General features: G+C 45.1%; 1 protein-coding gene across 1 annotated transcript in view; it reads left to right on the forward strand.

Moving 5' to 3' along the window:
• Rsph10b (radial spoke head 10 homolog B) overlaps positions 1-13,088 on the forward strand; it is a 40,271-nt gene extending 27,183 nt beyond the window's left edge. Inside the window, 4 exon segments of the mRNA XM_050124423.1 lie at positions 2,944-3,063; positions 5,705-5,795; positions 9,275-9,473; positions 12,228-13,088. Coding sequence (XP_049980380.1) covers positions 2,944-3,063; positions 5,705-5,795; positions 9,275-9,473; positions 12,228-12,405 — 588 coding nt within the window. The 3' untranslated portion in view covers positions 12,406-13,088.
• The last annotated feature ends 1,333 nt before the right edge of the window (positions 13,089-14,421 follow it).

Below are 14,421 nucleotides of genomic sequence, written 5' to 3' on the forward strand. Positions count from 1 at the left end.
AATTAACAAAATCAGGAATGAAAAGGGGGACATAACAACAGACTGGAGGAAATCCAGAGAATCATCAGGTCATACTTCGAAAACCTGTACTCCACAAAATTGGAAAACTTAAAGGAAATGGACAACTTTCTGGATAAATATCACTTCTGAAAATTAAATCAAGACCAGATAAGCAAATTAAATAAACCTATAATTGCTAAAGAAATAGAAATAGTCATCAAAAGTCTCCCTCCAAAAACAAAGCCCAGGATGAGATGGTTTCAGTGCAGAATTCTATAAGATTTTCAAAAAGAACTAATACCAATATTCCCCAAATTGTTCCACACAATAGAACAGAAGGAAAATTACCCAACTCTTTTTACGAGGCTACAATTACCCTGGCACCCAAATCACATAACAACATAACTAAGAAAGAATTACAGACCAATATCTGTAACATTGATGCAACAATACTCAATAAAATACTGGCAAACTGAATCCAAGAACACATCAGAAAAATCATTTACCATGACCAAGTAGGCTTCATCCCAGAAGTGCAAGGATGGTTCAACATCCAAAAATCTGTCAATGTAATCCACCACATAAACAAACTGAAACACACACACACACATGATCATTTCATTAGATGTTAAAAAGCTTTCAACAAAATACAACATCCCTTCATGATAAAGGTCTTAGAGAGAGCAGGGATACAAGGGACATACCTAAACATAATAAAGACAATATACAACAAGCCAACAGCCAACATCAAACTAAATAGAGAGAAATTCAAAGTGATCCCACTAAAATCAGGAACAAGACTAGGTTGTCCACTCTCTCAATATAATTCTTGAGGTCCTAGCTAGAGCAATTAGACACCAAAGGGAGATCAAGGGGATACAAATTGGAAAAGAAGAAGTCAAACTCTCACTGTTTGCTGATGATATGATAGTTTACATAAGCGATCCCAAAAATTCTACCAAGGAACTTCTACAACTCATAAACACATTCAGCAATGTAGCAGGATACAAGATTAATTCAGAAAAAAATCAGTAGCCCTCCTTTACACAGATGATAAATGGGCTGAGAAAGAAATCAGAGAAACATAATCCTTCACAATAGCCACAAATAACATAAAATATCTTGGAGTAACTAACCAAACAAGAGGAAGACCTGTATGACAAGAACTTTAAATCTTTGAAGAAAGAAATTGAAGAAGACACCAGAAAATGGAAAGATCTCTCATGTTCTTGGGTAGGTAGAATTAACATAGTAAAAATGGCAATCTTGCCAAAGGCAATCTACAGATTCCCATCAAATACCCATCAAAATCCCAGCAAACTTCTTCACAGATCTCGAAAGAACAATACTCAACTTCATATGGAAAAGCCATGCCATAAAGAACTGTGGATTCCTCTGTTTCCAAACATCTCTTCAACGGATAATTGACAGTCCAAAGCAACAGTAACATACTCATGAGAAAGATGAGCACAGCCTGAGGGTTGGAAAAGAAGAGCTGGGAATAGAATATTAAAGTTCTAGCACAGGCCCGCTGAGATGGTTCCACCAAGCCTAATGACCTGAGGTCTTTGATCCTTAGAACCTATACGTGTCATATATGTGCACAAATAAAAAGTAACAATTATTAAAGTTCTATCACTTTAAGTGGCATGATATACCTTGATGGTAGATTTGCCAAATTAAAGAACCCTACTGTAAACCACCCTAATAACAACGACCTGTAATTAAAACCAGAAGGGTATGGGACTGGAGAGATGGCTCCAGGAACAAGAGCACTAGCTGCTCTTCCAGAAGACCCAAGTTCAATTCCCAGCAACCACATGCCAGCTCATACCTGTCTGTAACCCCAGTTCCAGGGCTTCTGACACCCTCACACAGACATACCTACAGGCAAAACACCAATGAAGGTAAAGTAAAAATAAAGGAGATAAAGCAGTTAAAAAAAAAAAAGTCCAGGGGTTGAAGAGATGACCCAGAGGTTAAGAATGTTTGCTGCTCTTGCAGAGAACCTGGGTTCTCAGACCCATGACAGGCAGCTCACAGCCACCTGTAACTCCAGTTCCAGGGATCCCACTCCTTCTTCTGGTTTCATAGACACAGCACATACAGACACGTACACACATGCTTGAAAATAAATCTTCTAAAAAAAATGCTTCATCTAAAAAGATGGGGGGGGGCTGGAGGGATGGCTCAGCAGTTGGGAGCACTGGCTGTTCTTCCAGAGGACCCAGGTTCAATTCCCAGCACCCACATGACAGCTAACAACTGTCTGTAACTCCAGTTTCTGGGGATCTGGATACCTTCACGACAGTCCACATAAAATAAAGTTAAATAAATTATAAAAAAATATGGCAAGAAAAGAAAATGAAAATCAAGACCAGAACAAACAGCGGAATGTAGTTAATCACCGTAAATGCCTATGAGCTACATCCCAGACAGAGGCACGCACCAGCCTTGTCAGATGCTGCAGCGAGCCAGCCATAAATATAAACATGTGGATAGGTGAAAGGGGAAGCAGAGGGCTTGGTGTCCCATGCTGACAGCGCTTTCTATTATCAGACATGATGGAGTATGACTATTCCCAACATTCAGGAGAATCAGAACTTCAGGGTTCTCCTCTGCTATATATTGAGTCCAAGATCAGCCTGGGCTACATGAGATCCTGCCTCAAAAGGAAGAGCGTGCATAACATATGATCACATTTATATAAAAGTAGAGAGTGCCAGGTGTCATGGGATGGATTGAGGAGTGAGGTCCGGGAAGTTGGATGTGGTGGGTGTGTTCACTGTCTTGTCTGCGGTGATGTTTCCCAGATGTGGATACATGCTCAGAGTGAGCTTGCGGTGCATCAGTGACACCTCACTAAAGGATCACACATGTATGTGTACACTTGTGTGCACACGTCCAGGGAAACCATAAGCTCACACGCTTCTCCTCCCTCAGAGCAACCACAGGAGCCCAAGTGCAATCACGAGCCATGATTCCGAAGTCCACTTCAGCAGCACCAAGTCGTCTTCTGACAAGACAGGAGTTTTGCCTGACAGTAAAATCAGGAAGTCAGAGGTGAGTATTTACAGTTTGCCATGTCCTGACCACATGGCCATTATGTGAAGAGCACCCTTCTGTGTTTTGAGGACAACCCTGGGCAGGAATTCCATCTTCTGCTGACCTCACAGGCTGCTGTTGAGTAGAGGAAGTGAGTAGCAGGAACCCCCATTTTCAGGGCCCTGCCAGCTGCCCAACACTTCCTAGGGATCAGCTCACTTAGAAGCCTCAGATGAACCTCGTGACTTGTTACTTCTAGGAAAGAAAAAGGTTACATCATTGCCTGTGGTCGCAGCCCCAGCAAGCTGTGGAGCTGGGGGCTTGTGCCTCGGCTGTTTGATTCTAGAATCTGTCATTGTGAGCAGGACGGCTCCCACTCAGGAGTATGTAAAGTTCTGGCTAGGTCAGGGTGAGATGGGTGGGAAGCCATCGGAGGAGCACAGCCTTTAGCAGACTCTTCGGCTTCCCTGATGACACACCAGTTGGGAAGCTCTCAGAAGCATCATGGTAAAGGATGGGAGGAGGGCTCGGGACCAAGGGGCTTCGGAGGGAAAGGGAAGGTGAGGGCGAGCTGCGAGCTTTGGCTTGCACGCCTAGGAGAATAAAGTTACGCTTTAGTATCATGTTGAAGACCAGACTCTTCAGAGCTGAGATTGGAGGGGGAAGTTACAGCTTGATTATGGCCATGCTTCAAGTGCCTGGTAAAACACGCAAGCGACCACAGCAGCAAGCGAGGGTCAGGGGTGAATTCTAGATGGAGACAGAAGCATGTGTGCTCCCACACGTATGTGACCGCTAACACTCTGGGGAGCGGGTGCTCAGCAGGGACAGTGCTGCAGCCAAGCAACTGCCTGAGCTGCCCGAGTCCCACATGGTGGGAGGAGGCAAGATTCCTACCAGGCGTCTTCTGGTCTCCACCCACGTGCACACAACTTTCCAGTAGGTGCTGGAACTGAGCTTGTTCCTTCAAAGATACAAATTGAGCTGTTGTTTGATTGGTCAGTTTGGTTGTCTTAAACACTTCACTTTACCTAATTATTTGTTGATGCTTTTTATATTCATTTTGTGGTGCTGGCCCTTGAACTCAGGCCTACTCCATGCTAGCAAGCACTCTGCCACTGAGCTATATTATATAGGGGTGGGTGTAACATGAATTCTAATTGGCCTTAATAAATAAAACCAGAGTCAGATATTAGGTGGTGAAGCTGAAGGATCAGAAAAGGGTGTGACCAGCCACTAGAAAGACCTTTCACCTCTACCAATGCTCATACCGAAGGGGCAATCCTGTCCTCAGACTGCACTGAGCTCTTGTCTCCTCCCACCTTATACTCCTCTCTCCACCCAACCAAATCACTCCTGTCTCCCTAGTGCTGGGATTAAAGGTGTGGGACTCCCAAATACTGGGATTAAAGGTGTGTGCCACCATCACCTGGCCTCTAGTGGTTTAACTCTGCACTCTGATCTTCAGGCAAGCTTTATTTGTTAAAATACAAACAAAACATCACTACAGGTGAGTATGTGTGTTTGGTTTTCTCAAGAAGGTCTGTCCCAGGGTGGCCTCAAGTTCCCTATGTGAGAAAGGATGGCTGTGAACTCATGGTCTTTCTGCCTCTACCTCCCAAATAAATGCTTAGAGTCCAGGCATGTACCACCACACCTGCCCAAACTGAAATTTTTTAATTTATTTTTATGTGTATGAGTATTACACCTGCATGTGTGTTTGTATGTGCTCGGAGCCTACACAAGCCAGAAGAGGGAACTGGAGTCCTAGGTCTGGAGTTATAGATGTTATGAGCACCAAGTGTGTGCTCAGTCCTTTGAAAGAGTCACAAGTGCTGTTCTATCTCTCCAACCCCCACCCCAAAACGCACTATTTTAAAATTATGTATGTGTGTGCACTTGTGAGTGCGGGTGTCCACGGAAGGCCAGAAGAGGGTGCTGGATGTCCTGTAGCTAATATGATGCTCAGAACTAAATTCAGATCCTCCACAAGAGCCGCAAGTGCTCCTGACCTTTGGGCTAGCTCTTTGACTCCAAACCACAATATTTTATTTAGTGAAAAAACAGCCAAATTAGCTCCTTGTCCCTCACCATGTGATGCCCAGGCCATCTTAAGACTCTGTCAACAAGCAGACTATTGTCAGGTTGAACCTTGACCTTGGTATAGAGCCCACGCCCAAATAAGATACTTTATAATTTCAGAAACAAAAGATGAAGCAGGTGTGGTGATACGCACCTTTAACTCCAGTACCTGGGAGGCAAAGAGGAGTGGTCTGCACAGAGATTTCAAGGCCAGCTGGGGCTACACACTGAGATTTTGCCTCAAAAAATAAAAGTTAAGTTAGCTCAACACAGAAACAAGAATAGCCTCACCCTAGCGTGGGCTGTCGTATTGAGTTGGAGAAAGCAAACAAATGAGACTAAAACTCTACAGCTGTGCGAGTTGTGCCTACCTGAAGCCCAGCTCTCTGCGAGCTGTGGCAGGAGGATTGCAAGTCTAGGGCTAGTCTGGAATGCCTCTAAACACAGCAGAAGCAAAAGAGGAAGAGCCTCTCAACAGTCCCCTGAATATGTACAACATAGAAGACTGGTTTTAGTATATAATGCTGCAGAATAACTCTTTCCTAGTTTTTCTTTCTTTCTCTCTTTTTTTTAAAAGCCCAAGCTCAAGAAATCCCTAAGTGAGGACAAAGACTCTAAAATGAACCTCAAGAGTCAAGGAAGAGGGCTGGTGTTTATGTCCCCACACGGTGAGTACTGCAACCGAGCACATTGCACTCACTACCCATTGCTCCCGGTTGCACCATTATGGCAGCTTCTGGCTCTGAGGGGCAGGGAACAATACTCAGGATTGAACCTTGAGCTTCACGTGAACTGGACACATACTCTAACACAAGCAACAGTGCCAGCTCTATGGTTCTGGTTCAGCTCCCTCCCGGCCTCCTCAGGCCTGAGAAGCTCCCTCTTAGCCCAGGGCTGCACTGCTGGCTACACCACAGCGGTCAGCTTGTCTCCCTAGACAGTCTCATCCCATTCCTGCTCTGAGACAGAGTTCAACTGTGCAGCCCAGGCTGGCCTCAGACTCACAGAGAGCCACCTGCTTCTGCCTCCTGAGTGCTCTGATTAAGGGTGTGCGCCCCCACAGCCTCCTGAACCCTTTTTAAAATGTTCTTATTGAGAGTTGGTTTTGTGTACCCCAGGCTGGTCTCTATAGCTAGCTAAGGATGACTTTGAATTTCTGACCCTTCTTCCTCCTCCATCTCTCAATTCCTAGGCTAAGAGGCATATGCCACTATACCTGTTTTATGTGGCGCTGAGGATCAAACTCAGGGCTTCGTACATGCTGGACAAGCACTCTTGGGGGCTTCCAGCCTCCTCCTCCCTAGCTCTGCTGTATGGACACTGCTCTGAGGATTTTCTTCCACTGTGTCCTTGAGCCACTCAGCTGCCTCTAGCCTAGGTCCCACGACCCCGCAGGCCCTGCGGTCCCTCCCTTCCTGACTGTACTCTGGAGCAGATTGCACACCGCATGGAACTCTCTTACGGCTCTGTCCTCTTGGTATATTGCTTTGCATATGTGGAGATCAGGCTGTCTCTTCCTTCATCAATGACTCATTCCCAGCCGTGTGCACACACGCATCTCCCCTGCTAAAAGTCACACGTGTGCTCTCTTTTGTCCAGTAAGTGTTTCCCCCAGACTCAGGTGCTGCCTCTGTGTTTGCTGATGCAAGGCTGCCGCGTCTCCTCCCGTGCTCTCCCTTAGGTCACGGCTGCTCACCTGCTGCTGGCCCTCATGGTGGCTGTTCTGTGCCTCCATCAAGCCTGTGTTCGGGACGGAGCAGCTTCCAGAAATTTGCCCTCTGGGTATCACCCCCTCTTTGTTTCCTTTGTCTTTGGGATGAACCAGAAAGGCCAGCAAACGTTTCTCCTATGGTGGTCACCATCCTCTCTGAGGACTATACCTAGCGAGAACCTTTCCCAGACCAAGACAAACAGTTCCAGAACAGAAAGTTCTAAAGGGAAACCTAATTAATGCCTTTTTAAAAATGTTGTCTTGTGTCTGTCTTGTGTATGTAGGCCTGAGTGTTTCACAGTGTGTATGGAGGTCAGGATGACTTATCTCTCTCCTTCCATGTAGGTTCCAGGGATTAATCGGAAGTTGTCTGGCTAGGTGGCAAGCATCTTTGCCCTCGTCATATCTACTTTGGTTTTGGTCTTTGAAACAGTGTCTCTGCTCTGTACTGCTATAGTACTTGTCGGCAACTGGTCTTCAGCTCTAGCTGTGTCTTGGTTTGCCCTGCACCTCTGCCCACTGTGTGCCAGCTCCTGTATGGCTACTGGTTTGTCTGCTGTCAAAGCAGTCCCTTGGCCCACATAATCCCACTTCATCTGATGACCTCATTTGCATGTTTGTGACTAATGTTTGCGAGCTAGGCTTCTCAGTTGAGTGGGAATATAAGAAGCAATAATTCTTCATTTTCAGACTTGCTTTGACTTTAGTAATTGGAGTCTTGGGTTGCACATAATTCCATTCTCTGCATTATCTTTTAGTTTTTGCCACTCTTGGGATGGGATCAAGCTGTCACGTGAGCTAGCAAATGCCTACTACTGCACTGAGCCATAAGCCCAGCACCAACTCTTTAAATTTTAAAATTTGCCAACTGACAAGTTAGGATTGTTTCAAAGCTACGAAAGTGACCAGGTATGGTGGGGCACACCTGTGGTCTCGGCACTCGGTAGGTGTGAGCAGGAGAACCAGGACTTCACAGTCCTTGGCAGCACCACGCTGAGTTTGCAACCAGCCTGGCCTACACAGCCATCTCAACCCCACACTAAAAAGACCAGAAAAATTATGATGATTGGAAAGAATCAGATATTATTTTAGAAAGAAAGGGAAGAAAGATGTCTGGTCCTGGGAAGTGTTTGGTTTGCAGTTCTCTAGAAGCCAGAGCTCACTTGGAAACAAAGCTGTTCCTATCTTGGTGGCACTCAGGCTCTGAATAAGCAGGAACCAGATGGTATCGTGAACTTGTCCCAGATATCTAAATGCCAGTCTGGCTGAGAATGGAGGTGCCACTAGAGAGCCTCTCTCAGTTCTGCCCATCCAGCCCGCTCACTTCATGAGGGCTGAGGAGTACTGTCTGGGAATCTGATTTCTCTTCACATGTTTTACATGTCTGAGGAAATCATAAGATAATGCTGACTTGATTGGTCTTCATTTCAATAGATGATACAAAAAATGGCATTTATGTTGGCAAAAGAATGCATTGTTAAACTTGAGTAACACAATAATTTCATAAATATGAAACTTACTAAGTTGTAACCTGAAGTATGCATTTACATTTGGTGCAAACTCAGGTCTGGAAAGTTTTTGGAGAGTCTCAAAAGTGAATGTGAAAAGTGATGCTGGCCACACATTGATGAAGATCTTACCAAAGAGCAGGGGAGCGGCAGGGAGAGCTCCTGGGTTAAAAGCACACATCTCAGGATTGGAGAGATGGCTCAATGGTGAAGAACACTTGTTGCGGTTACAGAGGATCCGAGTTCAATTCCCAGCATCCACATGGTGGTTCACAGTCACCTGTAACTCCAGCCCCAGAGACGCAAAGCCCTCTTCAGACCTCTGTGGACACAACACACTCATGTGATGCACATACATTCAGATAAAACACTTACACATAAAACAAATAAATCTAATAGGTATTAAATCTTCTTAAAAAAAGTTTTAAAGCATATATTGCTCTGCCAGAGGACCAGAGTAGAGTTCCACAAACAGCTGCCTGTAACTCCAGCTCCAGGGACTGTTACACCCTATTCTGTACGCTGCAGGCCCCTCACATGTGCACACACCCCTCCCCCGTATAGATCGTGTGTGTGTGTGTGTGTGTGTGTGTGTGTGTGTGTGTGTGGCATGGTGATGCATACCTTTAATACCACAGCACTTGGGAGGCAGAGGCAGGCAGATCCCTGTGAGTTTAAGACCAGCCAGCGCTACACAGTAAAACCCGATCTCAAACAAAACAAAATAAACAACAACAACACATTTCTGCTGTTCAAGAAAAAGAAAGATACGGGAGGTGGCAGAAAAGCAGGACTGACAGTCTCCCTAGGCCGCTGTGCACTTGACTTGCTCCTCCCAGCTATTGCGGATGCATTCTGCAGTTTCCTCGGTGCCGTGGCCCTGCATCGCCACACATCCTAATGTCTATATTAACTCACTCCATTGCAGAGAAATATGAAAAACCCAAAGATGAACAGAAAGAGAAACTCAACATATGGGTGAACAACCTCTATGTCTTCTTTGTGAGCGTGCTTTTCAGCGCCTACAAACGTGAGGAGATGCTCAAGGGGAAGATAAAGGAGAACCGGCTGGAGCAAGCAGCACTGGCTCAGCAGAGGCAGATAGAGGATGAAGAGCTGGAAGCCAGGTAGGACATGGTCCCGCCTGTCCTCCATGGGGCGTGCTCCGGTTTCATTCAAGTCTCAGGAGCTACCCAAGGCAGTACCACAGGCTTACAGTGAGACACACAGTATCCCAGGACCACAGGCTTACAGTGAGACACACAGTATCCCAGTACCACAGGCTTACAGTGAGACACAGTATCCCAGGACCACAGGCTTACAGTGAGACACACAGTATCCTAGGACCACGGGCTTACAGTGAGACACAGTATCCCAGGACCACAGGCTTACAGTGAGACACAGTATCCCAGGACCACAGGCTTACAGTGAGACACACACAGTATCCTAGGACCACAGGCTTACAGTGAGACACACTATCCTTGGACCACAGGCTTACAGTATCCTTGGACCACAGGTTGACTGTGAAACTTACAATGCCCCAAGTCTCCAATGGCACAAAAGGGAAAGACCTGGGGGCTGGAGATGTAGCTCAGTGGTAGACACTTGCCTAATACATGAGGCTTGAGTTTGGTCCCTAGCACTGGGAAAATATTTTTAAAAAAGACTTCTGCTCTTCCCAGAGCTTTGAAAACTTTTGTGTATTGTGCAGCTTTTGTGTATGATGAAGCCTACAAGCTCAGTACTCAGGTGGGACAGGAGATATCATGACCTCATCAACATGCTGCTTTCTAGCTGCTCAGCTATCACAGCCCGGAAGGACAGCTTCCAGGGTGCGGACAGGGCTGAGGGAAAGTCCACAGCACAGCGCAAACTGAGACCTTTTTATCTGAGGGGATTATGGGGAAAGATACTCACACACTTTCCTGATGGATTCCTTCTTTATTCTCTCAAATTGTTCTCACGATGCTCCGTCTTTCTCTGTTCTTTGCAGCTTAAAATACCCAGCAAAAACTTTCAGGCAGTATGGGAGTCACATTTTAAGGTCACATTTCATTTCTTAAGTAAATGATGATAATAATAATAACAACAGAGTGACCCTGACAACTCACATGCAATAAGTCTTAAGTAGCTTGTCTCAGAGCAAGGAACGAACACCTTTTCTCAGTCAGTTGCACAGAAAGAATCAGTCATTTTGTTATCTATCTAGAGAGGAAGTCTATAAAGGTTCAAAGGAGCTATAGAACTAGACCAGCAAGGCATCTAAGAAAAATAAGGAATTGTGTACTATGTCCTATATGCCTGAGGCTTCCCCTGAGCAATTTCAGGACCCAACATAAGCGGCCGAGCACTGCGTCTTCAGGTTACATATCTGTATCATAGAACTGAGGTTAGGAATTTGTGCAGAGAATCACTATCCCAGGTTATTGGCCAGACCTGGCAAGAGAGGCTGGCACAGCAGTTAGGCAGCTTTGCACCTTTAGCCTTAGTTCAACAAATCCAACAGCTGGCTATTATGTCCTTGTGAGCTGGGAATAATTTATCTTTAAAACCATTAGCAAGGGGAGGGGGAGGGAAAGGGGAGGCGGCGGTGGGGAAGAGACAGAAATCTTTAATAAATAAATAAATAAATAAATAAATAAATAACCCAACAAACAAAAGCCAGAAAGGGCTGAGGAGATGCCTTGCTAATAAAGTGTTCACTGCACATGAAAAAAAAACAAAAAAACATTAGCAAGGTACCTGGTCTAATCTAAAGCTACTTTGAAGATAGGGCACAGCTGTCCTGGCAGTGAGACTATGTAGCATTGCTTTGTATTCATTTTTATTAAATATTAAATATTAAAACTGTAGAAGGTAAGATTCTTGATATCAATTAGACAGTACAGTTTAAGAAGGAGTCACCTTCTAGACAATCCACAAATGCCCAGTAGATCGGGATGTATCCATGAGATAAACACACTACAACACAGGCAGAGGGGAACTCCCCATAGCCACTACGGGAAATCTGCATAGCAAACATGAAGTTACAGACCGAAGCAAAAGATATTCCAGAGTCTATAGTTTCATTGCCTTTCCTTAGCGAGGTTTCCCATCAGAGAGTTTTCCTCCGGGTGGGCTGACACCTTAAATATTAATTGTCATCTGCTGTTCCTATGACATGGCTTCCGACATTTAGCTGCAGAGAAAAGCACCCCCTGGTCACATGATCATCATGAAAGTGTTACCTGGAGCACTCTCAATACAATAGACCATTTTATTACAAGCACTGCTGAAACAGCAGGAAAACTGGCTTTAGAGCTAGCTAGATAGTTTAGGGGATAAGGGTGTGTACTGCTCTAACAGAAGACCTGAGTTCAATGCCTAGCAACCATGTCAGGTGGCTCACAATCACCTGCAATTTGTGCTAAAGGGGATCAGACACTTTTTGGACTCCAAAGGCGCCTTCACACATGTGCACATAACCTCCCACGCCATGCACACAAGTAAACATAATTTTGCTTGTTTCTTGAGACAGTGTCTCACTGTATAGCTCTCTGGCTGGTTTGGGACTCACTATATAGACCAGGCTGGCCTTGAACTCAGAAGGATACACCTGCCACTGTTCCTAAGTGCTGGGATTAAAGGTGCGCACCAACACATCCAGCTATCACATAATTTTTTTAAAAAGTAAAAAAATAACTAAAACTGGTTTCAGCCAGGCAGTGGTGGTGCACACCTTTAATTCCAGCACTTAGGAGGCAGAGGTGGGTGGATCTCTGTGAGTTCGAGGCCAGCCTGGTCTACAGTGCTAGTTCCAGGACAGCAAACTGTTGCACAGAGAAACCCTGTCTCACGAGTGTCACAGAAAAAAATAGCTAAGTTCCCATTTTGATTTTTAGGCTGAACATCCTACGGGAAGAAGAGGCCAAGAGACAAGACTTCGATATTGACATCACTTTGTTAAAGGAGCCATTGGAAGCTCCATCTTCACTGCCACTGACACCCAGCCCTCCTAAAGAGGACTTAGTTTCCACCCAGACCAGCAAGACCAGTCCTGGCAAGAAGAAAAAGAAGTGAAGGTACTGGAAGTCATGGCTGAGCTGCAAGGACAGCAGACATATGAGCTCTGAGATGAGTGTCCCATAAAATAAAGGGTTTGAGCTTAGCTTCTGATAGAGTTTCTGAGGTGCTCTACTTGGGTCCACATGTGAAGTTTCTTGTATGGCTGCATTTGCAAAAACTAAACTAAATGACTATGTAGACATGCATATATTAGTAAATGTGTATTAAATATATTTTTGTAAATCAACGTTAGCTGAACCAAAAGGCCCATCCCAGCACTCGGGAGATACAGGCAGGAGACTGCTGCAAGATCAAGTCAGCCAGATGACATAGCAAGACCCTATCTCAAAGAAACAAAAATAGGGGTTAGAGAGCTCACTTGGTGCTTCAAAGCATGTGCTGCTTTTGCAGAGGACCCAAGTTTGGTTCCCAGCACTTACAATGGGGCAGCTTATGATGGTCTGTAACTGCAGCTCCAAGGGATCTGGAACCATCTTCTGGAATTTGTGGATATGAGAAACATGTACACACAAAAATAAATAAATGAATAAATAAAAACAAGGTAGTGAGTGATAGAAGACATCCAAGATCTATCCCTGGCTTCCACGTGAGCATACACAGGTAAGCACACCCATCCACATGTAGACACATGCATACCACACACATATGCACAGACATACACCCAAGCACCATAAGCACACACTCAAGGATGGAGAGAAATATAGGAAGATAGCAATGTTGACCTCTGACCTTCATACTCATACACTCGTATGTGCTTTGCACACATGCACACACATTTTCATAAACAGAAATACATACCCATGATTATAACCCACCCACACACACACAAATTAAGATAATGGCAAAGGAGTCAAGACCCAAAGGAAGTATTCCATATTTGAATCTACATATTAGCCCTGCAAAACTGACAGAGTTCCGGGGAAGATTACCAACTTGACCAGAGAAACAAAAGACCTGAAATTAGCAAAATAACAAAACAACTCAACTAGAAGTCCGAATTAATACACAGACTCTGGAGCCAGAATGCAACAGAGAATAAATGCTGACTGAAACAAATGTGTGCAACTCGAAATAACACGTCACAGACAACCATCTAATTGAGATGCAACCGCAATCTCTTCAGGGACACTCAGGAAAGCCCAGTGTGGTGGGGAACTAAAACCCACAGTCTCAGGCTATGCTTGGGCAGAGAAAAACAGTCATAATGGCACTGTGAATTATTCTGAACCGAGGAACAATGAGGCCAGTACAAACTGATGAAGCTGCTTCCTCACCCCAAACACAGTAGGTTCATGGAGGTTATAAGCTGATTGCAGAGTTGCTTTGGGGGCTGGGAAAGATTGTTTTTCAGACCACTCAAATTCAGCCATATTTCACCCCAGCTGTGCAGAGATGCAGGGTGTCATGGCTTTTAGGGGGGCCTCATGACAAAGAGGAACAGTTTCTGGCTAGACCACTCTGGGGTGATCAGTACCTCACTGTTCTGCTCTCATGAACAGGCAGACCCCAATGCTGAGCATCCCACACTGTCAGAATACTGTTTCTGTTAAGACTTTTGCTTTTAACTGTATATGTGCACATATGTACATGTGAGTTCAGGTACCCCAGGAGACCAAGAGGGCACGAGATCCCCTAGGACAGTGGTTCTCAATCTGTGGGTTGAATGACCCTTTCACAGGGGTCACACATCAGATATCCTGCATATAAATATTTACATTATGATTCATAACAACAGCACAATTATAGTGAGGGAGTAGCACTGAGAATAATCTTATGGTTGGGGTCACCACAACATGAAGAGTTGTACTAAAGGAGAGTGGCATTAGGACGCCTGGGAACCACTGTCCTAGAGCTTGAGTTACAGGAGGTTGTGAGCCACCCAGTATCGGTGATGAGAATCAGACCAAAGTGCTCCTAACAGCCGAGCTGTTGCTCTGGACCCTGACCATGAGCCCCACTGGCTAGTGCAGTCAAACAACCAGCAACAGAAGACTCAACAGGAAATCAGAA

The sequence above is a fragment of the Alexandromys fortis genome, unplaced genomic scaffold (genome assembly GCF_014885135.2).
Source record: "Alexandromys fortis isolate MF-2015 unplaced genomic scaffold, M_Fortis_MF-2015_v1.1 scaffold_227, whole genome shotgun sequence".
In the NCBI taxonomy this organism is placed as follows: domain Eukaryota; kingdom Metazoa; phylum Chordata; class Mammalia; order Rodentia; family Cricetidae; genus Alexandromys; species Alexandromys fortis.